General features: G+C 41.6%; 1 protein-coding gene across 1 annotated transcript; it reads left to right on the plus strand.

The window, feature by feature from the left end:
* The first annotated feature begins 3,202 nt into the window (after positions 1–3,202).
* Positions 3,203–18,418, plus strand: TRHR (thyrotropin releasing hormone receptor). Its single transcript, XM_029914475.1, has 2 exons — positions 3,203–4,042; positions 18,011–18,418. Exons 1-2 carry the CDS (start codon positions 3,251–3,253, stop codon positions 18,416–18,418), a joined length of 1,200 nt encoding a protein of 399 aa, XP_029770335.1. The 5' UTR covers positions 3,203–3,250.
* Positions 18,419–26,879: the final 8,461 nt, after the last annotated feature.

The raw sequence follows: 26,879 nt of genomic DNA on the forward strand, positions 1-26,879 counted from the left end.
TTATGTCCTTGGTAACATCTGTGCTGTGCTGCACTATTGCCTTGAAGGAGTTTGCACAGGTGTAACTGACCGGAATGCTGCAAGCAACTCCTTTGAAGGTGCATATACAGGAAAGGAATCCAGCTCTCTTGCACTCTCTCTTAGGACTTTTATCACTAAAAGCAAACAGATATGACTGGAGCATAGTCAGAGACCAGCTCTTAGGGGTAAGAACTTGCCATTTTTCAGAGGAGAACAACAATTTAAAGGCCAGCTGGAGAAGTGATCAGAATGATACAAAATGACATTGAGTAGACTTTATAGCTGGTGGAGGAAAGTGTTATTTATAGTGACTCATCATTCCATTCCTGGGTGTGCTTGAAATAATAAGAAGGTATGTTGACAGGCATATTGTGCCCTGGTGAACTTGGACACATTTTAATTTAAACAAGTGAAAAAAACATTGCCCCATAGCATTGCTGGCTAAGCAGCAACCAGCACAGGGAGTTTCAATTTTTAGGAAACATAATGCCCTCATAAAGCTTGATGGAGCAGAAATTTATTAATAAGAGTCAATACATATCAGGAATCTGATTTTTCTGCCTGTTGTAGATTGATAGATTGTCTCTCCGTCTTCATATTCATTAGTTCATATAATCTAAATGTGTGTATGTGCTTGTATATATGTGTATACTATAAAATGGACCAGTAGACAAAATGTATTAGGAGCTCCATGGTGCTAGTTGGGTCATCTGATTTCAGGATTCCTCCTGGTACTGCTGTTAGGTTTGAGTGCATTCATGCTCAATTGATTAAAGATGGGGTCCACATTATAAAAATAGTTTCTGACCTACTGCTCTAGATATCTGTCCCACTCCTGTCATGATCCAGTCCATCTACTCCTTCTGTCCTGTCCCCACCCAGAGATCCCCCATCACCTCTTAAGCCTGCCTCCCTGCCCTATATTACTGGCAATGTGGAGATTACCAGACTCCTAACCACACTTCTCTTTCAGCCCCTGCTCAAATTATCCTTTCTCCCTTCTGTGCCTGAATATATGGCCTAAATGGGAAGCAGAATTTACCTGAGAAGTGACTTTTGGAGGCACAGGACGGGTAGGCTGCAGTAGTCAGCTGCCAGTGAAAAGTGGCCCATTCTGGTGACATTCTGAGCTCCTCAATTCCAACTGAAGTCAATGGAAGTTAAGGCTATTCAGCACCTCACAGGATTAAGGCCTCAATCTATTAATGTGAGATCTGTCCTGGGCTTGAGGATATAATGTTGCGGGGTGGGGGAGAAGGGCTTAATCCTCCTCCCCACACCCCCAAGCATGTGATTAGCAGGGCCCATGTGCTTCTTACAGCTTTATAAAAAATAATTGGGTCTGCAAAACTAGCCTGAAAATTGTATGGAACAGCATTTCTTATGAGATTTCCAGGGTGACCCAGTTGATAAAAGACTGGTCTGGCAGTCCGGACACCTGAATTCAAATCCTGGTTCTGCTATTGACCATCTGTGAGACTATGGGCAATCAATGCACCTCTCCATGCCTCAGTTTCCCCATTTGTTGCATGGGGATAATGGTACTTAACCTATTTTGTAAAGTGCTTGCAGCTCTATAGATAAAAGTGATACGTAAGTATTATCACTATAAGTAACAGATTGAAAAATAATGGACTAAGTTAACCAAACCTTCAAACCTCAAAAATGGTTTGATTCAAATTTTCAGCTAAGGTTTAAGTGTCTCTTATTTTGTCACCATTTTTGCCCAGACCTACTTTAATATCCCATTTTTAAAATATTATTGCTCTGTGTGCCTGTGCTAATAATTACCTTTTAAAACCAAAATCTATTTTGAAACCCAAGTCATCTTTTGCCATTCACGCAACTTGTTATTTTTTGGAATCCTTGCAATTTCAGACAAAACCCACACATTGCCATAAATAGAAAAAGAGAAAATGGATTTCAAAACAGCTTCAGACTTCTAATGTGCTAATAAAAACAGAAGTAAAATAATGAGTTGAAAACATCTGATATCAAGGTGGCAGTGTCCCTTTAAGTGAGTACTGGTGAAGGATTTCCTACCCACTCTCTGTAAAACGTGGAGACTCATAGCATGTTACAGAGCAAGGAGCACTGCACACATTTTCCAGGTGCAGTTTGTTTAGGGAATGCTATTACTAGCAGCCCTGTTTTAGATTTTTCATTAGTGGATCCGAGAGAGATGGTTTGTGCTGATTGCCTTGTTTGTGCATGGGTTTACTCTTCCTAAGGATTGTGGTACCAGAGGAGATTCTTCAAGGGAAAGAAGACTATGAGTCAGTGAAGTGTGTGTGTGTGTGTGTGTGTGTGTGTGTGTGTGAGTGAGAGAGAGAGAGAGAGAGAGAGAACGAGAACCAACGAACTGGGAGTGTTTAGGGGGTGGAGGGACTGCACAGCCCTAGTGACCAAACCATTGTGAAGCAAAACGTTTGTGGAGTAAAGTATAAGACAGGGTTTTCTGCAGGTTTCAAAAGTTGGTACAGTTTTCATTGCATCCATTCTGATGGGACAAGTACTCTGAGAACCCTGCAGAGCACAAGGTAAGTGTAACCTGCCTCAGGGACACATAGGAAATCAGAATGTAATAATGTGTGTTTTGTTACAAATAATTTGTATAGTGCTGAGGAATATACAAAATGACAACAGCCACCAGACAGCAGAATGGCAAAACAGTGTAAAGGCATAGGAATTCTGATGGGCATGACTTAACTTCCTCCCTTTGCCTCCCCATACTTGTGTCACCTGCCCTTACACTGAGATTGCTCCCTGAACAGCAGTGATGCTGAAATCTGGTGTTATTGGATTGGTACAGTCCCATGCATTGTGCTAGCTAGCTGGTGATCTCTGTCAGTGCAGGGAAAGGAATCTCTGACTTCCCCCTCCCTTTCCCCCTCTCTCACTCTGCTCTGCAGAGAGAGAAAGCTCTGATCTCTAGTTGCATTCATTCTCATGAGTGTCTCAGAACAGCTACAAAGAACCAGCTTTTTATCCTGTGCTAATGAAACAAGATCCAAGAGGGATCTACCTGTCTGGTAATTGAACTTGTGAAGCAAAAAGCCCAGGAGTCTTGAAGTGAAGGTGGCTTGTGTGGGGACTGTAACCTTATGGAGACTGTGCGATGGGGCTGTTCATCATCCACTCTCCACTGTGTTTAACTTTTTTACAGGGGGATAAAGAGAAAATGTGCTGACAGCAATTGCCCAGCAGAAGCAGCTTCAAGCTGGTGAAGATGGAGAACAGCACAGGGGATGAACAGAACCAAACAGGGCTGCTGCCAAGCCAAGAGGTGATCAGTATTGACTACCAAGTAGTTACCATTCTCTTGGTCCTCCTCATCTGTGGACTAGGCATAGTGGGCAATATCATGGTGGTGCTGGTGGTCCTCAGGACCAAACACATGAGGACCCCCACTAACTGCTACCTGGTGAGTCTGGCTGTGGCTGATCTCATGGTGCTGGTGGCTGCAGGACTTCCCAACATCACCGAGAGCCTGTATGGATCCTGGGTCTATGGCTACGTGGGATGTCTCTGCATTACGTATCTCCAATACCTAGGCATCAATGCTTCTTCTTGTTCCATCACCGCCTTCACTGTTGAGAGATATATTGCCATCTGCCACCCAATCAAAGCTCAATTTCTATGTACTTTTTCAAGAGCCAAAAAGATCATTATTTTTGTCTGGGCTTTCACCTCCATATACTGTACCCTCTGGTTTTTCCTGCTAGATCTCAACACAGTTGTCTACAAAGATACCATCATTGTTTCTTGCGGCTACAAGGTGTCTAGAAGCTACTACTCCCCTATATATATGATGGACTTTGGTATATTTTATGTTGTGCCAATGATACTGGCCACTGTCCTCTATGGACTGATTGCCAGAATATTGTTCCTGAATCCCATCCCTTCAGATCCAAAAGAAAACCCTAAGACACGGAAAAACAACTCAACTCACCAAAACAAGACTATGAATTCCAAGATGACTAACAGGGGTTTCAGTAGCACTATTGCTTCTAGAAGGCAGGTAGGAAATGTATTTAAATATGATATTCACACACATGTACTCTCTTTAGACTTTAAAACAAATGAAAAAGTAGAGAGATTGGGTTACAATGCATGAAAAATGTTAAAAATGTGCTTTCTCTCTTTTATTTAGATTAAGGCATACAAAAAAACCCCTAAAATCTACCAGTTCCGGGCATGTGATTAGAGCATTTCATTAAATAAACTGAATTTATTCCAGTCTCTAGAAATGACTGCCTATTCCTACAGTCAAGTCTCTTATTACAACATGTCAAGAAACCAACTAGATACTGTCAAAATGAAATGTTAAGAAAAAACTACTTTTCACCATATTACAGCCTGCTAAGAAGTCAGACAAATACACTATGATTCCAGAGTTATTTTTGTGATCTGCATATAGGATACTAAACTGGAAGTCATGAGTCCTGTTTTAATCCCTGCTCTGTTAATGAGTCACTATGTGACTAGAGAAGTTACTACTTTATGCGTCTCAGTTTCCCCTTCTATGACATAGAGATAAATATATACTTGCTTTTGTAAAGATCTGTAGATGGAAAATGCTATACAAATGCTAACGACTATTATTATTTCCATCTGTCAGATAATTAACAATAGGTAAATATTTTGAATGTATTTGATGCTTTACATTTGATTAATAGATATGATCATATTCATTATAAATTGTTATATATGCTAAAATAGCACAGAGGTGTGTGTCCATACCAATCATCTTCATAATTATATACAATACTCAGCTCTCATGTACCATTTAGCACTTTTAGGTCCCAATCCTGAAAGTGCAGGGCACCTTAAACGCCTATTGATCTTTCAGGATCAGGCCCACATCATGCTTTATATTTTCATATTAATGCAGGTACCCAATTCCTCCACACTGACCTGCTTTGATAAAAATTGCTTTCAGAAGCCTCATGCTTTTGAGTCTCAGTACTGACTAAAAGAGATGTTTCAGCAACCAACAGGTAGCATGATTTCTGTAGGTATTATACCTGAAGTGGTCATCTTTTTTGAAATGCTCAATGCATCTGCATCCTTATGGTGAGGGATAAGGCAACTAAACATGAGAATTTTGAGTCAGATTTTTATAGTTCTTTGTGTAGACTGTTGCTATTTAATGAGGCTAGTTGTTTTTCTTGCTGTGGGACTGACATTCACCCCACAAGTTAATTGAGCTGGTTAGCAAAGAACTAAACACGTACAGATCTAGACTTCCCAGGTAAAGACAAATACAAACTGTTCCTTCTATTTTGTTTTCTACATTTTCTACCTTTTATTTTGTAGCTTGTAATTGTTGACACATATCTGTTTGTGGTTGGTTATTTGGGTGAGAAGTGGTGGAGTTTGTTTCATCCATTAGTTAATATTATTTTTCTCTTCTTGACTAATTTTCAAGTTATCAGCACAAAGGATAGATCCATGTGCTTGTAAATGTGCGCTTTGTATTGCTTAGCATCCTTTCAAAACATTGAATCGTCTTTTTATTTAGCGCTGCAGACAATGGCTCTTGCCATGTTATAAAATTAAAATGACAATTTGCAGCATATACAACCTATATTTTGTGTTTTATAAAGAGAGAAAGGGCTTTTCATGGAGATCATCAACTTCTTGGGTTATTGTAGCTGCTTTTTCAGTAAATCTAGAGTTTGCAAGTAGTGCTGTATGTAGAGAGGAGACATGGTAGGGTGGCATTATTATTATTATTTGTAATATTATTTATATTATGGTAGCATCCACAATGTGCTTAGTGCTGCAAAATCCTATGGGAAAACAGTCCCTATCCCAAAGAGTTTACAGTCTAAATAAAGTCCAAGACACACCAAGGGAAAACTCCCACTGACATCAATGGGTGCTACACCTACCTAACTGAGGGCAGAATTGAGCTCTAAGGGTCAGATTCTGTCCTCATTTATATCAGTATAGCCTCATTCTCTTTATTGGTGTTGCACTGATGCAACAGAATAGAAATTGATCCCTGGGGTGCAAGCAGCAGGAAAAATGACTAAAAGTATGTGAAGTTAGGCAGCCTGCTCTCTGCTTTGGCCCTGAGTATGAGAGTTAGCCCAAGATAGAAACTGGCTGATAGAAAATGCAATGGAACAATTTACAAGGCAGCCTGGATTGCATGCACTTAGTTTGCATACTGGTCCAGATGGTCCTGGATGCTCTTTCATGCCTGGAACCAGCGGTAAAATGCAACACTAATGGAGGGGACAAACCAGGAATGGAGACTATTTGGCATGGGTGGTTATGGGTTTTTTTTACCCTTTTTATGATGTAAAAAGAAGGCCTGAAATGTTTTTACATTAGAAAATCTAACATTTTTTTCAGCAACACTCTATGAATGACTGGAGAACCAAATCTATCAAGCAAGCAAAACTGAATTATATGAGATGGGAAGCTATTGTTTTTTCTCCCCGATGGCTTAAAACTCATTGAATAGTGTTAATTTTAGTTAACACCTTTTTAACTAAAATGCCTCACAGACAGGAGGGAGAAAATATATTTGTTAAAGATTTAACACTCCAATACATATAATTAAAAGTGTGGAGAAAGCCTCCAAGTCACATCTCTGCATCCTCCAAGGAGTTCTCCAGCAAAACTAGAGAAGACCAGACTTGATATTCCTGATAATTCTAAGGTAAAGAGAAGCCAAAAAAACCTCCTATTTTTGAAAAATTTTTCAGGCCTTCTTTATACATTCCAAAGGAGGGAGAAAGGCACAAAACCAGTTTTTTTCCTCTTTGGGCCATCTTTAAAGTATCTCCATTTGAAGAGCACTTTCATTTGACTATTAGGTAAAGCCCATCTCTGATAGACATTCATTTTTTGCTGCTCTTGTGTAGTTGCTTAAGATAAATTTTCAGTGCAATTATAAATACAATTTAATAGAACTATTAAATATCTTCCTATATTAATATGGTTTGCCAAATTCTTCTCTTAGGACACATCCAAAGAGGATTAAGATACCACAAAATAAGGCCACTTTACTGCTGAATGAGAACATTCATATGGGGATTTAACACATTTCAACTAATCCACATTAATTTCACATTTTCAGGAGGGCTGTCAATTAATTGCAGTTAACTCAAGCAATTAACTCAAAATAAATTAACTCAATTTAAAAAATAAATTGTGATTAATCACAGTTTTAATTGCACTGTTAAACAATAGTAGAATACCATTTATTTAAATATTTGTGGATGTTTTCTACATTTTCAAATATATTCATCTCAGTTACAACACAGAATATAAAGTGTACAGGGCTCACTTTATATTATTATTTTTGATTACAAAGATTTGTACTATAAAAAGGATAAACAAAAGAAATAGTTTTTTCAATTCATCTCATACAAGTACTGTAGTGCAATCTCTTAACCGTGAAAGTGCAAGTTACAAACATAGAATTTTTTTTTTTACATAACTGCACTCAAAATAATAAAATTTGTGACTGAACTCCTTGGGGGAGATTTGTATGTCTCCTGCTTTGTAGTTTTACCCGCATTCTGCCATATATTTCGTGTGATGGCAATCTCGGATGATGACCCAGCACCTGTTGTTTGTTTTAAGAACACTTTCGCAGCAGATTTGACAAAACGCAAAGAAGGTACTAATGTGAGATTTCTAAAGATAGCTACAGTACTCAACCCAAAGTTTAAGAATCTGAAATCCCTTCCAAAATCTGAGAGGGACGAGGTGTGGAACATGCTGTCAGAAGCCTTAAAAGAGCAACACTCCAGTGCAAAAACTATAAAACCTGAACCACCAAGAAGGAAAATCAACTTTCTGTTGGTGTCAGATGATGAAAATGAATGTGTGTCAGTCCATGCCCGTCATCAGCATGGAAGCATGTCCTCTGGAATGGTGCTCAAAGCATGAAGGGGCATACGTAGGAATGCCAGTCGATACAGGGAGGAGACCTGCGGTGGAAGATGGTGCAAATTTGACATTTTCCCTTTTCAGAGCGGAATCACAGTTTGGCCTCAATCCTGCAAGGTTCTGAGCACTCTAACTCTGATCCAGCAAAGAATTTAAGCATGTGCTCAACTTTAAGCAAAGGCTTAGCGCCAATGATTTTTATAGATTTTATAAGATTCATCTGGTATCTAATGAAGGTGGTGATGTTGATATCAGATGGGGTTTCAGTAATACTTGGCAAAATAAAATGGTGTAGCTAATCAGCTGAATCAATGTATTCCACATTTAGGTGAGCAATAAGTTGTGAGAAGATTTGGGCACAGCTAGTGCCTGGAGAAAGATTCCAGTAATAATGGAAACTGTGACTTTAATGACAATTATTTATATAGTGTTCTGCAGTTCTCCTGTTATATAGACTAATTTTTTGGAGAAATTGAACAAGTCACCAAGAGTGAAGTCATATCACTTTGGAAGTAAGATGGCCATGCAGACTGTAAGTGCACTCAAGCACAATCTGAGCAGGAGAAAATGGAACAGAATGATCCTGTTGCACACTACTGCTTCAGGAAACCAATCAGTTCTCATTACCGTACTAAATGGCACTGTGAGTCAGAAAACAGAAGTGTCCAAATCACTCCAGATGATCCAGTTAAAGCTGTAAAGTTGACATGGAGTAAGATCAAGAAGATTAAAAGACTGTGAGTGTCTTGGCAAATCTGCCTTTTGAAGCCAGATAGTTCAAAGTCTCATTTGCTTTACCGAGAATAAAAGGAGAGAAGTATAATGCAAATTCAGTGTTGAGATTCATTTCATTATTGTGTGATCATCTGGACACAAGCGTTCAAGAAAAGGAACTGAAATAGACATCAGCTTTTGATTTCTTTTTCTATTGCTATGCAGCATTGTAACCACGAATTTGAGGCTGAACCATTAATACTCCTCCTGGAGTATTTTAGGGACTATATTGTTCCCCTGTGATGAATATAATGACTACAAATGTGTGATAGCCCAGAAGATCAAAGATGGGTCTTTGAAGATATTTTGATATATAAAGTGAAATCCTTTTGCCATTGAAGTTAATGGGAATTTAGCTACTAACTTCAGTGGGACCAAGATTTCACCCTGTGACTCTTCAAAGTACTATGCAATCCAATGTGATGTCACAGGTTGTGGATAAATATGCAGCTTTTCGAGCTTCCGGCGCAAACTGAGAATGAGGCTTCAGTCTCACAAACAACACCAAAAGAAATAAAAGAAACCAATTAGAAGAAAGACATCTGCATCTTCTAGATGAAGAAGGGAATATTGAGTAAGAGAAGACAGATTATATTATCTCAGTATTTGGCACTGGTACAACCACTGCTGGAATAGTGTGTCCAGTTTGGTGTCCACAGTTCAAGAAGGATGTTGATAAATTGGAGCGATTTCAGAGAAGAGCCATGATAATGATTAAAGGTAGAGTCAAGGTGCTCAATCTATTTAGCTTAATAAAGAGATGATTAAGGGACACTTGATCAGAGTCTAAAAGTACAGGGAATGGAAATTTGATAATAGAGGGCTCTTCAATCCAACAAACAAAAGTAAAATCAAATAGCATATTCAGACTACAAATAAGGTACAAATTTTTAACAGTCAGCGTAATTAACCACTGGAACAATTTACCGACGGCTGTGGTATAGTCTCCATCACTGTATATTTTTAAATCAATACTAGACTTTTTTTTCCTAAAAGACATGCTCTATTTCAACCACAGCTATTGGACCTGAAATTGGAATTAATTTGGGAAATTCTGTGGCCAACTGTCATAATTAGGCCTATAAATTTACCATAATTGTGAGTTCAACTATAAAAAGTGAGTATAAGTTCATAAGATGTCACAATAACCCATAACAACAAACATTGATATTATAAGATATTGTGACATCTTATGAACTTATAAATATTGATAGAAAAATGTACAAAAGGGAGACAGACTGAATAGTCTAAACAAAAAGGCCAACTGATAAAATTCAAGGACTGCGTTAAGTTCATGCCTGGTAAACAAGAACAGTGTGAGACTGAAAATCGGTGAACCAAAATTGGTATGTTGGATATTAGGGCTGAATGGTAGACAAAATAACGAGGATGGGCTATTCTGCCCATCACTCACTCTTGGGGTCCTTAAAGAGACAAATTGGCTACTGGAGCAAGCTTCACCATCAAGTCTTCCACCCCCAACATCTCCTGGGACCTTGAATCTTCTTCTTCCTAATCCTGAGAGATGTCCTGACCAGACCAGGCCAGAGAGAGGGAACCAGATGACATCACTGCCTCTACCAGCTCTGTCTGAATCCCAAACACAACCTGGAATGGAGACTTTGCCTCCCTCCCCTCTGATGTGTCTGTTTCCTTCCCTTCCTTATTTCTTCTCTTTCCTATCGCTCTTCTTTTTCCTTCTGTCTAACAAGAATCTGTTTTAGCCGACCAAGATTATTTTGCAACACTGCTGTAAGCCTGTGACCAAAGAAGGGCAAATAAAGCAGTGCCCTAAACTGTAAAAGTTAAATTATAAGACTCTCAATTGGATACGTTATCACCAACACCCATAAGTAAAAAAACAACATTTATAAGTATATATAAATATTTACATCTGGAATATATGGGCTTCTAGCCAGATAGGAGAAAACATACCTCAGGCAATGAGAATGCATATTTTCTACATAATGAAAATCTGCTTACAAGGGGCAAGAAAAGTATACATCCTATTGCTTTAAACAAAGACACAAAAACAAAACAACTAAAAACACAATATTAGTGTTAGTAGGAGAGTTATGGAAGTAACTTTCAGTCCTCCTGCAGAGTCAATAAAAATTCATATCCCACACGCCTACATCTCCACCCTAGGAGCAATGAAATTATATACTGTGAATATCTTGTATAGTCGTAGGAGCTGTAGAACCATTGTCTTATTTCCACAACTACCCTGAGAAAGGGTATAAAGTGTAACAGCATCAATGAGCAGGGAAAGGGAAAATTAATTAATTAGTCAGCAAGATGCAACTGCATTATTTCAACAAGAGACGGCAACATACAAAGAAGCACTTTAAAAGAAGACATTCCTAGTTCACTAGAAAGAGTCCCCACCCTACCCACTTCCCGCATACACAGTGGCCTGGTCTACACTACGAGATTAGGTCGACTTTAGCCGCGTTAAATCGACTTAAGCCTGGACATGTTTACACTACGAAGCCCTTTCTGTCGACTTAAAGGGCCCTTTAAACCGGTTTCCTAACACCACCTCGACAAGGGGATTAGCGATAAAATCGGCCTTAGGGGGTCGGAATTGGGTTAGTGTGGACGGAATTCGACATTACTGGCCTCCGGGAGCTATCCCACAGTGCTTCATTGTGACCGCTCTGGACAGCACTCTCATCTCAGATGCACTGGCCAGGTAGACAGGAAAAGCCCCGCGAACGTTTGAATTTCATTTCCTGTTTGCTCAGCGTGGAGAGCACAGGTGACCATGCAGAGCCCATCAGCACAGGTAACCGTGATGGAGTCCCAGTCCCAGTCCCAGGATCGCAGAAGAGCTCGAGCCTGGACCGAGCGGGAGGTACGGGATCTGATCGCCATCTGGGGAGATGAAGCAGTGCTCGCCGAACTCCGAAACAGTAAAAGAAACGGCAAAACATTAGAAAAGATCTCCAAGGCCATGAAGGACAGAGGCCATAACAGGGACGCACAGCAGTGCCGCGTGAAAATTAAGGAGCTAAGGCAAGCCTACCATAAAGTCAGAGACGCAAACGGAAGGTCCGGGGCAGAGCCGCAAACATGCCGCTACTACGCGGAGCTGCATGCCATTCTAGGGGGTGCAGCCACCACTAGCCCAAGCATGTTCTATGAGTCCCTCTCTGGAAACGGGGAAGCGGGTTCGGCGGACGAGGAAGATGAGGATGGAGAGAACATAGATAGCTCACAGCAGCAAGGAAGCGGAGAAACCAGTTACCCCAACAGCCAGGATATGTTTGTCACCCTGGACCTGGAAACAGTAACCCCCGAACTCAGCCAAGACCCTGAGGGCACACAGGGGACCTCTGGTGAGTGTACCTTTGCAAAAATTACACATGGTTTAAAAACAAGCGTGTTTAATGATTAATGATTAATTTGCCCTGGCAATCGCGGCCAGTACAGCTACTGGAAAAGTCTGTTAACGTGTATGGGGATGGAGCGGAAATCCTCCAGGGACATCTCCAGAAAGCTCTCCTTCATGTACTCCCAAAGCCTTTGCAAAAGGTTTCTGGGGAGGGCTGCCTTATCCTGTCCGCCATGGTAGGACACTTTACCACGCCAGGCCAGTAGCACGTAGTCTGGAATCATTGCATAACAAAGCATGGCAGCGTATGGTCCCGGTGTTTGCTGGCATGCAGACAACATCCATTCCTTATCTCTCTTTGTTATCCTCAGGAGAGTGATATCATTCACGGTCACCTGGTTAAAATGGGACAATTTTATTAAGGGGACATTCAGAGGTGCCCCTTCCTGCTCTGCTGAACAGAAATATTCCCCGCTGTTAACCACGCGGTGGGGGGGAGGGTTGAAGTGACCATCCCAGAGAATTGGGTGTGTGGGGGAGGGGAGTTAGTTGGGTTTGTGCTGCATGTTAAACCTGAAATCGCAGCCCCTCCTTTTACATTGCAAACCCATTTTAAATGGCACGGGTGCTTGGTATGGGAAATGAGGGCAGAACTGTTTGAAACCATCCCCACATGTTAAGAAGGTTAAAAAAGCCCAAAGACTATATGTCTTACCATGGCTGCCTGCAAGCTGAAATCTGTGTCCTGGCACTGCGTGAGTGATCTCTCACACCAAACCAGGAGACTCTCAATATAAGAGGAAAAATGCGACCTTGTAACGAAAGCACATGTGCTGTGTGATGTTGTGAACAGCAAAATCTAACGTGAAAGAGTCTACCCATTGTTCTCTAAAATGTATCTTTTTTAACAACCTCTCCCTTCTCCACCAGCTGCAAATCTTACTCCTTCGCAGAGGCTAGTGAATATTCGAAGAAGGAAGCGAAGGACGCGTGACGAAATGTTTACTGAAATTCAGACTGCCTCCCACGCTGACAGAGCACAGCTGAATGCGTGGAGGCAGTCAATGACTGATTTTAAAAAAGCCCAATATGAGCGAGAGGAGAGGTGGCGTGCTGAATCGCGGGCTGAAGAGGAGAAGTTGCGTGCTGAAACGCGGGCTGAAGAGGAGAGGTGGCGTCAACTTGTACTCAGAAAGCAAGAGTCGATGCTCCGGCTGCTGGAGCATCAAAGTGATATGCTCCTGCGTATGGTTGAGCTGCAGGAAAGGCAGCAGGAGCAGAGACCGCCGCTACAGCCCCTCTGTAACCAGCAGCCATCCTCCCCAAGTCCCATTGCCTCCTCACCCAGACGCCCAAGAACACGGTGGGGGGGCCTTCGGCCACCCACTCACTCTACCCTAGATGATTTCCATAGCAATAAGTTTTAAAGTTTTAAATTGGAGTGTGTCCTTTTCCTTCCCTCCTCCTCCACCCATCCCGGGCTACCTTTCCAATTATCCCCCTAGTTGTGTGCTGAATTAATAAAGAATGCATGAATGTGAAGTAACAATGACTTTATTGCCTCTGCAAGTGGTGCTCGAAGGGGGGAGGGTAGTAGGGGAGGGTGGGGTGGTTGGTTTGCAGGGAAGTAGAGTTAACAGGGTGGTGGGGGAGGGGCAGAGGGTTCATCAAGGAGCAACAAACAGAAGTTTCACTCCGTAGCCTGGCCAGTCACAAAACTGGTTTTCAACGCTTCTCTGATGCGCACCGCGCCCTGCTGTGCTCCTCTAACCGCCCTGGTGTCTGGCTGCGCGTAATCAGCGGCCAGGCGATTTGCCTCAACCTCCCACCCCGCCATAAATGTCTCCCCCTTACTTTCACATATATTGTGGAGCGCACAGCAAGCAGCAATAACAATGGGGATATTCTTTTCGCTAAGGTCTGAGCGAGTCAGTAAGCTGCGCCAGCGCGCTTTTAAACGGCCAAATGCACATTCCACCACCATTCAGCACTTGCTCAGCCTGTAGTTGAACAGGTCCTGACTACTGTCCAGGCTGCCTGTGTACGGCTTCATGAGCCATGGCATTAAGGGGTAGGCTGGGTCCCCAAGGATAACGATAGGCATTTCAACATCCCCAATGGTTATTTTCTGGTCCGGGAAGAAAGTCCCTTCCTCCAGCTTTTGAAACAGAAGAGACTGCCTGAAGACGCGAGCATCATGTACCCTTCCCGTCCAGCCCACGTTGATGTCGGTGAAACGTCCCTTGTGATCCACCAGGGCTTGCAGCAGCATTGAAAAGTACCCCTTGCGGTTTATGTAGTCGGTGGCTTGGTGCGCCGGTGCCAAGATAGGGATATGGGTTCCGTCTATCGCCCCACCACAGTTTGGGAATCCCATTGCAGCAAAGCCATCCACTATGGTCTACACGTTTCCCAGAGTCACTACCCTTGATATCACCAGGTCTCTCATTGCCCTGGCAACTTGGATCACAGCAGCCCCCACAGTAGATTTGCCCACTCCAAATTGATTCCCGACTGACCGGTAGCTGTCTGGCGTTGCAAGCTTCCACAGGGCTATCGCCACTCGCTTCTCCACTGTGAGGGCTGCTCTCATCCTGGTATTCTGGCGCTTCAGGGCAGGGGAAAGCAAGTCACAAAGTTCCATGAAAGTGCCCTTACGCATGCGAAAGTTTCGCAGCCACTGGGCATCGTCCCAGACCTGCAACACGATGCGGTCCCACCAGTCTGTGCTTGTTTCCCGGGCCCAGAATCGGCGGTCCACGGCATGAACCTGCCCCAGTAACACCATGATTTCCACATTGCTGGGGCCTGTGCCTTGTGAGAGGTCCATGTCAATTTCCTCATCACTATCGTCGCCGCGCTGCAATCGCCTCCTCCTCAGCTGGTCCTGGTTTGGCTTTGGCATGTCCAGGAGGCTCTGCATATACTCCAGGACAATGCGCGTGGTGTTCATAGTGCTCATAATTGCCGCGGTGATCTGAGCGGGCTCCATGATCCCAGTGCTGGCTATGGCGTCTGGTCTGAAAAAAGGCGCGAAAGTAGTATCTGACGGACCAGGGGAAGAAGGGAGGGAGGGAGAGAGGGAGGGAGGGAGGGGCGAGTGACGACATGGCGTACAGGTACAGGGAATTAAAATCAAGAAAGGTGGCTTTGCATCAGGGAGAAAGACAAACAACTGTCACACAGAATGCCCCCCCCCCCAAAAGATTGAACTCAAAAGCCTGGGTTTAGCAGGAGAGAGGGGGGAAGCAAATGAATGCAGAATAAATCTATTTTTTACATCTTAAGACGACGGTGCAGCATGACTGATAGCCCTTGGCATTTTCTGGGTGCTTGGCAGCAAATACTGGGCACTTGGCAGTAAGCCTTCAGGTCTACTGCACAATATGATGCCCACTGCAGTATGACAACGATGGATACCAGTCGTAATATACTATCTTCTGCCCAAAAGGCAAGGGGTTGCTGCTGTGTAGCAATCTAGCCCCACGTCTGCCAGCCCCATGTCTGCCAGCACCCAGATCGCCATCGGCCTCTTCTGGGTGCTTAGCAGACAATACTGGGCACTTGGCAGAAAATAGCATACTACGACTGATAACCATCATTGTCTGCCCGGGTGCCCATGATCGACAGCCGCTGACGTATGACGACGACGGATACCAGTCGTAATAAACCATCTTCTACCAAAAGGCAAGGGGCTGGTGCAATGCAGCACCACGGCTGCCAGCCCCACGGCTGCCTGCACCCAGATCGCCAATGAAGGCTACCAGTCATGCTGCACCGTCTACCGCCAAAAGGCAGTAAGCTGCTGCTGCTGTTTAGCAATGCAGTCCCACGTTTGCCGGCACCCGGAAGACATATGGTGACGGTGAGCTGAGCTGAGTGGGCTCAATGCTTGGCGTGGTATGTTGTCTGCACAGGTAACCCAGGTAAAAAGGCGCGAATCTATTGTCTGCCGTTGCTGTGACGGCGGGGGAGGGGCCTGACGCAATGTACCCAGAACCCCTTGCGGCACTGCTTTGCATCATTCGGGCATTGCGATCTCAACCCATAATTCCAATGGGCGCCGGAGACTCCGGGAACTGTGGGATAGGTACCATAGTGCAATGCGCCGGAAGTCGACGCTAGCCTCGGTACTGTGGACGCGGTCCGCCGACTTCATGCACTTAGAGCATTTTATGTGGGGACACACACAATCGGCTGCATACAACCGGTTTCTATAAAACCGGCTTCTATAAATCCGACCTAATTTTGTAGTGTAGACATACCCAGTGGCCATAATTCTATACTGATTTACACTCCGTGATGCCCCACTGAAATCAATGGGGTAGTGCCTCTATGTTTCCAGTACACTCACCATCACCAAAAGGTTCACCTTGACTATTAATAAGTTTCTCAGACTTTTTTAAATGCATAACTTGGAGATTATGGGGTGAAAGGCACTAAATATTGTACATATAAAAGTGTTAATGTATTAGCTACATTCGGAATAGTGGGACTCATTTCATTAAGAACTCATTGTTTTGTTTTTACTGCCCTCATTTTTTCACTTTTATTTTTTATTGGCTTTACTTCAATTTTGGGGGGATCCCTCAAGGGAGAGTTTTTCATTGCCTTTCTTTTTAAGCAAACTTACTTAAGTAATAAAATCTTAAATGACAGACACACCATATTATCTGTGGGTGAACACTTTTCAGAAAATAATCACTCCACATCTGACCTCTCACTCCTCATCCTCAAAGGAAATCTGCACAACACCTTCAAAAGGTGAGCCTGGGAATTTATATTCGTAACATTGCTAGATACTACAAATCATGGACTCAATAAAGGCACTGAATTTATGGCTCATTACAATCAGTAACCTACTAACCGTTTTTTGTCCTACAACTGTGAGGTGTTAACTGCCCACTTCACCTTAAAAGGTCTTTTGCAACATGTGTTAACTCCTTTGCTTAACAATCTGTTTCACCTTGTATTTAGCTCTGACAGCCTGGATATGTCTGCACTTCAATAAAACACCCGCTGTTGGCCCACATCAGCTGACTCGGGTTGTGGAGCTATACAATTGCCGTGTAGACATTTGGGCTCATGCTGAGCCATCCAGGGTCCCAAAGCATGGGTGTTTTATTGCAGTGTAGACATACCCTCTGAGTACATTTTCTAGACCCGAGGAAGAGCTCTATGTAAGCTCAGAAGCGTCTCTCTTTCACCAACAGAAGTTGGTCCTATAAAAGATATTACCTCACCCACCTTGTCTGTTTAAGTGAAATAAGTGAGTTTTTCTAAGATTATTAGGTTCTAAGGGTAACCCACAATTTCCCTGGCAATTTTTAGGCAATCATTAAGAGTTTCAGAACATTATGTATCAATCATTTGGTTGGAACTTATGTCTGAATTAATTGTTTTTATTAGAAACAAATCTAAATCAGACTTCTTTGTATTAAATTTGGTGGTCTGCTATTATGCAACAGTAGTCATTAAAGTAGGTAGGTTGGTTTCAGTTACAATATGTCACAAACGATCAGTGCTAAAAGTAGGTGCTCCATAGCATTGAGGGGAGGATGGGAGTGCCTTTCTTTCCAAGGGATAGACACTTGTTTCTAACTATGGTAGTTGCAAAGACTCAGAACTGAAATAATATGTTTAATGGGGATTAGTTCAATATTAATTGAATAATATGGATGTTAGCCATAAGGAATCATCCATATTTTATGAAAGTTCAGGGGAGTTTGGATCCATGAATTTTGGTCAGCCCATTATAGTGGTAAGGAGATAGGGACAAGTTGCAAAATTCTAACCAAGAGCCAGACATTGATCAGAACATCACCAAATTCAGGGTTTTTCACATATAGAGTTTTAGGTTGGGCCCATCACTAACATATAATACCGATTTTACATGCACATCCCTACAAAGCACTGAGTACTGATTTTCTACTTTTTCACTGTATATCTTTGTGTTTTCCATAGGTTACCAAGATGCTGGCTGTGGTTGTGATCCTGTTTGCATTTTTATGGATGCCCTATAGGACACTGGTTGTTGTAAACTCCTTTCTCTCCAACCCTTTCCAAGAAAATTGGTTCCTATTATTTTGTAGAATCTGCATTTATCTAAATAGTGCCATCAACCCCGTGATTTACAATCTCATGTCCCAGAAATTCAGAGCGTCTTTCAAGAAACTCTGCAATTGCCAGCAGAAACAGTCAGAGAAACCTGCCAGTTACGGTGTGGCCCTAAACTACAGTGTCATCAAGGAGTCTGATCACTTCAGCACTGAACTAGAAGACATTACTGTCACCAATACCTATCTGTCCTCTACAAAAGTGTCCTTTGATGATACCTGTTTATCCTCTGAGGTAACATTTAGCAGAAATTAATACATTGTGTATATTTAGTATATAAGGAACCAGATCACAAAAACCCTCATCTGGGGTAAATCAGCACAACTCCATTTACTTCAATGGAGCTACACTAATTTATACCAGCTGAGTATCTGGGCCCAAAAAATGTCTGTGAAGATATACAAGGAGAGTTGAAAACACACTTGTACCTGCAGACAGCAGAAAGATAGAATACTTTACCCTAGTCCATTAGCAGAAAGTATTCTTTACCTTTAAGAACTATTCTGAATGTTCTTTTTGCAGATTTAAAACTAAAATTCACATTAAAAGTTATGAAATATGCAAATATTTTGCAGTCCAAAATTTCACCTATTGTTCCATTTTGTGAATTTACCATTGATGGCTTCCTCAACTACTTTCTCATTTTTGAGGCATTTTTCCTGAATTTTTGCAGTTGTTTGATACATTTCACAAATTTGTTCTCAGATATCATGAAACTTCCTAATTTTGTTAAGCAAAAAACAATGTGATAAAAATTGCTCTTGCTAAGAGTTGGGATTTTTTTTGTTGCTGTTTTCCACAAAAACAAAAAACGTCAAAGTTGTCACAACACATTTTATATGCAAATTCTTTTGGACAGTTCTGCAATTGCCAATTATCTAAAAGTATCTGCTAGTGAACAGATGCTGCCTTTATACCTTTGGCAGCTGTCAAGTGTTTAAAAAATATTGGAAATCAAACTTTTGTGCAAATAAAAGAAAAAGAGAAGCATTCGTTTTTTTCCAGAAGTGTACGGTGCTATGCTTTTAAAGCACTAGACTTACCAGAATGACAGTCAACACTACATTGGTTAAGTGGGAATCAAATCATCTTCTCCTTACCAAATGAATTGGAGTGAAATTCTTCCCCGCCACACTAGGCCAAAAAGCCCAGTCATGCAAGGTACTGAGCTCCCTCAGTTCTCATTGATGGAATGCAGCTATGGGAGTTCAAGGCACTCAACACTTCACAAGAGGTGCTCACCATCTTGCAGGATCAAGCCATAAGTCAGCTTCATGTGTTGGTGGAAGGCTGTGCAATTCACTCCATCTGTGGTCAGAAAATGGGGCAATGGTTCAGCCCATGCGTGGCTGTTATTCCCACCGTTAGACTGGAACAGGGCTGCAAGCCTTATGTACTTCATATGAGTACACTGGAGATATCATGAGCATTTTATTGTGACCCCAGTGGTTCCGCCTCTGTCCTGCCCCAAAAGTCCCAAAGATGGAGACTTATGCACAGCTGGCATGGATCCAGCTCCTCTGCATGAAAGAGGTGTGGCATTTTCTTGTGTGCCCACTTTGCAACCAGTTACACACACCCCCGACACACATCCGTGGCTAAATACCACAATTTAGAGGTACGGTAAACTATGCTTTCCTCATCTACCACAGCAACATAGCTGACACAACTCAAGAGGTGCTAATTTCCCAAACAGCCACATAAAATAGAGCTCTGTGAATAATTGATTCGGTTCACTGACAACTCTGAAAAATAAAAAAGTATACTTTTGGCACAACCCAAAACCAACATTTTTCAAAATTCTCAGTGAATCAAAGTTAAAGAACAATTGTTTTGGGTCAAATGAAATGTTGACCCAAATTAAACATTTCATTTTGATCTCAAGTTGCTTTTTACTTTAAAAAAATAAAATGGAAGGGAATTTCTAAATTAAAAGTAATCCTGAATAAAAAAATTCACAACATTTCATTTCAAAAATGTCAAAAATGAAACATTTTGATTTCTTTGGATTTTTGTTTTGTTTGTTTGACTTTTTTCAACATGAACAATTTGGGGGTAACCAACATGAATTGGTGAAACATTTTGGTGTCACTTAAGCTACATTGTTTGCCATCAAGAAGTTTTGGCCAAAACATTTACCTGGTTCTAATGGTGAATAATGTTACTGGCTTTGTGACAGCTTTTCATGCAGTATGACTGAAATAGTGTCATGTTCCCATTTACTCCTCTGATCTCACAACAGATGATTCACAGAGTAACTATTTTTTCCATGTCCTTTTACAGGTGATGTGAGAATGAAGAAAGATGTTTCTCTTTCCATGCTGCTTCATCTCTCTTAATTTCAGGCCTAAGGCTTATGCCATTCTGGATCACTCTGGTCTTTATTAATATTTTGATGCAATATTTACGACACCCTGTGTTAAACCAAGAGTTGTTTCTGCTCACAGAATCCAGGAGCTACTGTACATCTCTACACGCCTGTCTTCATCAAAATACCTAAGTGTGTGTGTAACTTTACCATGAGAGTTGAATTCAGTGGGATGACACATTTGCTTAGTGTTACATGTATGCTGAATGGTGGCCTACATTCTCACGCTCTCTTTTAAAAGCCCAGGCACACTTTAGCACTGATCCTGCAGCCTTTACTCAGGCAAAACTCCCATCTGACATCATGAATCATCGATTCAGAGTTCAGTGGAGGTTTTCCCTAAGCAGAGACTTCAGGATCAGGCTCTGTTTATGCTGATCTATCAAATACAGCAAGAAGTTTGCAAATGTATTTTCTCTGCCAGTGAAATCAAACTAAACCTGATGTCCGTCTGACAAAAGTAGGCTGATCTGACTGTGACAATTCTAAAAGTGCAATGTCTCCATGCTCAAACCTGCAAGGCAATGAATGCCTCCTGAAAGGTGCTGAACTGAGAGCACTCATCACTTTTCCTAGAGTGCTCAGTCAGAATCTCGCAGGCTATTTGACTAACATTGAAAAGAAATGTAACTATTTTTTTAGAGGAACAATCTTGGGTCAAAGAGAACAGCCAGAACCATTACTGGTTACAGCTATTGTCTAGCATAGACTCCCTAATTTCAGACTAGAGTGAATCTAATTGTAAGATCATGACACACTTTAATGAATAGATTTCTGATGGTAAAGAGCATGAAATCCATTTTCTTACTTTTCATAGCATGAAATAGGAAGAACATTCAATAAATTCACAGCTGGGAATAAACAAGAAAACAAAATCTGTATAAAGCCTTTCAAAGTCTTACATTTTAATTAGTTGGTATACAGACACACTACTTGACATGCAAGAGTCATACTCAATCTTGTGTATACTTGTTATGTGCTGAAAAGTACTGGAGCAGACTTAGACGTTCTGCTAGTTAATTTTATCTTGGCTCAACAGCAAGTCTCTCTCAGACAGCTACAAGTGGATTGAAGTTTCAATATTGATAATGCCTAACACTAGTTGGGAAAAAGAAGGAGAAAAATTTGGTGAAAAAAATTAAAACTTTTTCCTATTTGCTCTTAACATTTAAAGTTTGAAATTTCAAAATATTTCAAGATTTCCCCTAAAATTTAATTTAAAAAAATCTGCAATATTGTAGGTTCTTCTTCAGGGCCGGCTCCAGGCACCAGCGAAGGAAGCAGGTGCTTGGGACGGCCAATACAAAGGGGCTGCACTCTGTCCGGTATTGGGGCGGCACCTCCGGGTCTTCGGCGGGAATTCGGCGGCGGGTCCCTCAGTCCCTCTCTTCCTCTTTGAGCTGCTGCCAAAGTGCCGCCGAAGAGGAAGGGATGTAGTGAAGGGCCCGCCACCGAACTGCCGCAGAAGAATGAAGCGGCGCAATTGAGCTGCCGCCGATCGGCTTTTTTTTTTTTTTTTTTTGCCGCTTGGAGCCGGCCCTGTTCTTCTTTAAACTCTCCCTTATGTGAAGTCATTTTTTTTTTAAAAATGGAGCATGATGAGTCTTTTCAGTCTGATTTACCTTATCAGAGGGCTTGGAAGAATTAGATTTTTTAATGGGTAAATGTTGGTGTCACGGGGTCACTCACCACACTGGCGCCTCCTGCTGGGCGTTTCGGGAATTAGCTCAGTCCCAGCAGGTGCACTCTTGGGCAGTGGTGGCTCTCCCATCCTTGCCTCCTCCGGCAGACCCGTTACGGCTCCTTCCTCTCGGTATCTGCTTCGTGGCACTGCCCTCTGGCTGTGTCACCATCCGGTTTCTCCCCCTTCCAGGGGACTCCTCGAACAAGAGTCCAGCCACAGTCCACAGCCAGGCCACTCCTTCAGCGGCTAGTGGGGGGGCAGGCCCAGACCCACCCACTACTCCGGGCCCCAGCCCAGGTACCCTGCAAACAGCAGCTTCCTGCTGCCTCTTCCTTCCAGCTAACTGTCTCTATTCCCTGCGCCACTTCCCCACAGCCTCAGTTGCTTCTGTTCCTGCCTCTGGCTCCAGCTCCTTTGCCCTCTTTCCAGGGCTTCGAGCCTGTAAATCCTGGCAGCCTGCCAGGAACCCTCTAGGAAGCCAGTCTTCTCCCTAGGGCTCCCTGCAGCAGACTCCCTCAATCTGGTCTGCAGCCCTGATTGGCTGGTTCAGCCACCGCCCTAATTGCCTGCAGCTGGGGCCCTAATTTGGCTGTTTCCCCTGCAGCCCCTCCTTTGGCTGCCTGCCGCTCAGCCTCCCTAGGCTGGTTTTAACCCTGTCACGGCCAGTGCAGGGCAGGTGCCCTGTCACAGTTGGTAAACATCGATTTCACCGCACACATACAAACCAACGAAAAAGTATTTCCATCACTAATCATCAAAATTTACAGATAGGCCAAAGCAAAAAATGCTGCTTGAGAACTTATTAGAGTTTGATTTCAGGATATTTACTTTGTAAATTATGATGTGTGAGATTGACAATTTGTGTTATAAAGCTTTACATTTTTGAATCCCAGCATCTACTGCCATGAAATAATTATTGACTGACCCCACCATTGTGTGCCACACACTCCAATTTGCCACGAGTGTAAAAATTTCAATGGATAAAAATGGAAAAATGCACAAACCCCATAATTTTGCACAACTGTGAAAATTTAAATTGATAAAAATAAAAAAAATCCTTAAAAATAAACATTGATATTGTCCGTCAAAACTGTACAAAAATAAAAATTGAATTCTGCCCATCTTACTAATCAACACAGGCCACGCTGCATATTTAACATTCTCTTTATTGAAATGCCCCCATCACTTTGGGAATCAAGAGAAAGGGAGTGTTCAGCATCATTAGGGTACTTTGGAAATAACATGGGGAAAAAATTCAAAATAGGCCACACAACAATCAAACAAGAAAACTCAGCAGAAGTTCAGCTGTCAGAACAGGAGAAAACAAGTTTTCCTCTGTACAGAGCACTAGGTGATTATATCTCATGACAAAAGCCTTTTTAAGATTTAATGCTGTATAGTGAAGATGTACAATATGAACAATTTTTTTCCCTCCAGGTTTGAAAATACAATTTCAGCTCTGTACTATTTCATTTTTCAACATAAGTGATGGCCTTAAACTATGGGTATCTGATCACAAGAGAAATTAAAAGGAACAGCCATCTGAGTAAGTTTCACAAATGACATAAATAAAAGAAGATTTTCTGGGCAATCTTACATAGGCATTTATGTTTATTCAGCAGAGATGAAAAAATATAAAAGCAATTTTATAGTGCTATGCTATCAAAAAAATTCCAAGTAAGCAAAACCAAATGTATGGTCAAATCAAAACTGCATGACTGGCTTCATAGGTTATTCCTGAACCATAATAATCTGAATGTGTGTGTTGGAGGTATGGGGATAGGAAAAGGTAAAGTAGTGGATAACATCCTTTTGTTATATGTAATGTCAGGATCTTTTTCACACAGCCCTCTATCCAGGTCCAATAAATAAAATAAAAGAGAAACTGAGTAGACATGATAGAACCAATGAATCTGCTGAATCAGAAACTAGTCTGCCTAGTGTCCAGATTATTATTACTATATTAGACTGAAAGCCCATTGTGCTAAGCACTGTACAAATGCACAGGAAGATAAAATTTGAAACAAAGAGGCCATAAGTGAGTGTGATAATCAGTAGGACCGAAGATTAGAGGGAGGATGAGCATAATAATAAGTTCATCGCTAGCTATTCTCACAAGTTGTCATCTGAAAGTTTTTTGAAAACAAAGTCAGCTATCCCTAAGTGCCCCACAACCTAGCTACCATCAGCTAGCAAATAATAAATGAAGACCCTTAATCTGCAAAATAATTATGCAGATGCTTAACCCTATGCACTGTGACCCATTGAGTTTAAGTGCATCAGGTTAAGCATGTACATGTTTGCGGAATTATAGCCTAAATATTTTTCCAGATTCCTGAGAATATGCTGAACTACCTTTGTGTGATTTCTATGAAGCCAATCCTGTGTGTCTGTAACACGTAACCCTGTATCACATGGCTGCAAGTGTGAAAATAAGAACATAAGAATGCCCATACTGGTTCAGATCAATAGTCCATCTAGGCCAGTATCTTGCCTTCCAATTGCTAGCCTCTCTTTCTAAAAGTACAATTTTAGATTGCTTATGGTGATTATAAGTATTTAGGGGCAGATCTTCTCCCCTCATCCCCCAATGGTTATGGAAATCCCTGAAGTCAATAACAATGCTCACAATAGTAGCCTCTCCGCATAGTAGAAAATATGTACAGGATCAGCCCTAAAAGCTTGCTAGAAACATGTATTAATGTACTGAACTATTTAAAAAATAAAATTAATTTTATATGATTTTTAACTTAATAATAAACATGAGTTCCCACCTGTTAGTGGACATTTAAGTGGTTATATAAAGCTCCAACAATTCATGTTGACTTCAAGCCTTATTAGTCTTATTGTACTTCAAACAAGATCTTAAATAGACTTTTTTATACAATGCCTTCTCTATTAGATGAGAAATGATACTACAGTGCATAGTGAAACAAGCATTGACATTATAGATCAGTGGAATTATAGACCAGTAAGCCTAACTTCGATATCTGGAAAGACACTGAAACAAATTACTAAACAATCAATCTGTAAGCACATAGAGGATAACAGGGTTATAAGGAATAGCTAGCATGGATTTGTCAAGTGCAAATCATGCCAAACCAACCTACTTTCTTTCTTTGACTATATATCTTGATTTTAGTAAGGCTTTTGACAAAGTCCCACATGACAGTCTCATAAGCAAACTACGGAAATGTGGTCTAGATGGAATTATTATAAGGTAGATGTACAACTGGTTGAAAGACCATACTCAAAGAGTAGTTATCAACAGTTCACTGTCAAACTGAGAGGGCATTTCTAGTGGAATCCTGCAGGAGTCAATCTTGGATAATGGATAATGGAGTGGAGAGGATGCTTATCAATGTAGTGGATGACTCAAGCTAGGAGGGGTTGCAAGCACTTTAGAGGGCAGGATTAGAATTCAAAATGACCTTGACATATTAAAGAACTGGTCTGAAATCAACAAGAATTAGGAAGTTAAATCAAAGGCACAGCTGAAAAATATATGTAACCCCCAGATCCTTTTCACCAGTACTATCACCTAACTGGTTAGATCTGAGGGTTATAGTGGATCACAAATTGAATATGAGCCAACAATGTGATGCAGTTGCTAAAAAGGCTAATATTATTCTGGGGTGTATTAACAGGACTATCATATGCAACACTCAGGTGGTAATTGTCCTACTCCACTCAGCACTGGTGAGGCCTCAGCTGGAATATTGTGTCAAATTCTGGGCACAATTCTTTAGGAAAGATCTGGATAAATTGGAAAGAGTCCAGATGAGAGCAACAAAAATGATAAAAGTTTAGAAAAACTGACCTATGAGGAAAGGTTAAAAAAAAACTAGGCATGTTTAGTCTTGGGAAAAGAAGACTGAATAGGGACCTGCTAATTGTCTTCAAATATGTTAAGGGCTGTTATAAAGAGGACTGTGATCAATTGTTGTACATGTCCACTAAAGGTAAGACAAGAAGTATAGAACTTAATCTGCAATAGGGGAGATTTAGGTTAGATATTAGGAAAAACTTTCTAACTCAGAATAGTTAAATTCTGGAACAGGCTTCCAAGGGAGGTTGTGGAATCTTTTCTCATTGGAGGATTTTAAGAACAAGTTAGACAAACTCCTGTCAGGGATGAGCTCCCTCAGAGCAGGAGGCTGAACTTGAAGCTCTCTCACGGTCCTTCCAGCTCTACATTTCTATGGGTCTATGATTATGCTGGAAAATTATGGTGCAGGAGTCACAGGGACAGAGAAATTGAGTGACTGGATAAGTCAGATAAGGAACAGAGAGGAAGATGTGTATTTTTTCAGCATGGTGTTAAGAGGGGAAGGGTCAAAGTAAATATATTAGAAATCTGCGAACTGTAGAACATGCAGCATTTGGGGAGATAGGAAAGGTAGAAACAATGAGTCAGATCTATCCCTGGGATAACACCAGTGAAACCGATGTTACACCTGGGATGAATTTGACTGGTAGTATTTGCCTTACTGCATCAGGCAATTGGTGCATCAACTTCAATATCCCACCACTAGCCTTGACCAATACCTTACTTTAGAGGAGGCTGGGGGGTGGGAAACCCCACAGTATAGCTAGATATTTGTGCACTGCTTTCCGCTGGGAGAAATCTTCCTTTGTGACCCTGCAATGACAAGCTTCTGTTC

This window comes from Terrapene carolina, unplaced genomic scaffold, assembly GCF_002925995.2.
Source record: "Terrapene carolina triunguis isolate 2854851 unplaced genomic scaffold, T_m_triunguis-2.0 Scaffold58, whole genome shotgun sequence".
Taxonomy (NCBI): domain Eukaryota; kingdom Metazoa; phylum Chordata; order Testudines; family Emydidae; genus Terrapene; species Terrapene triunguis.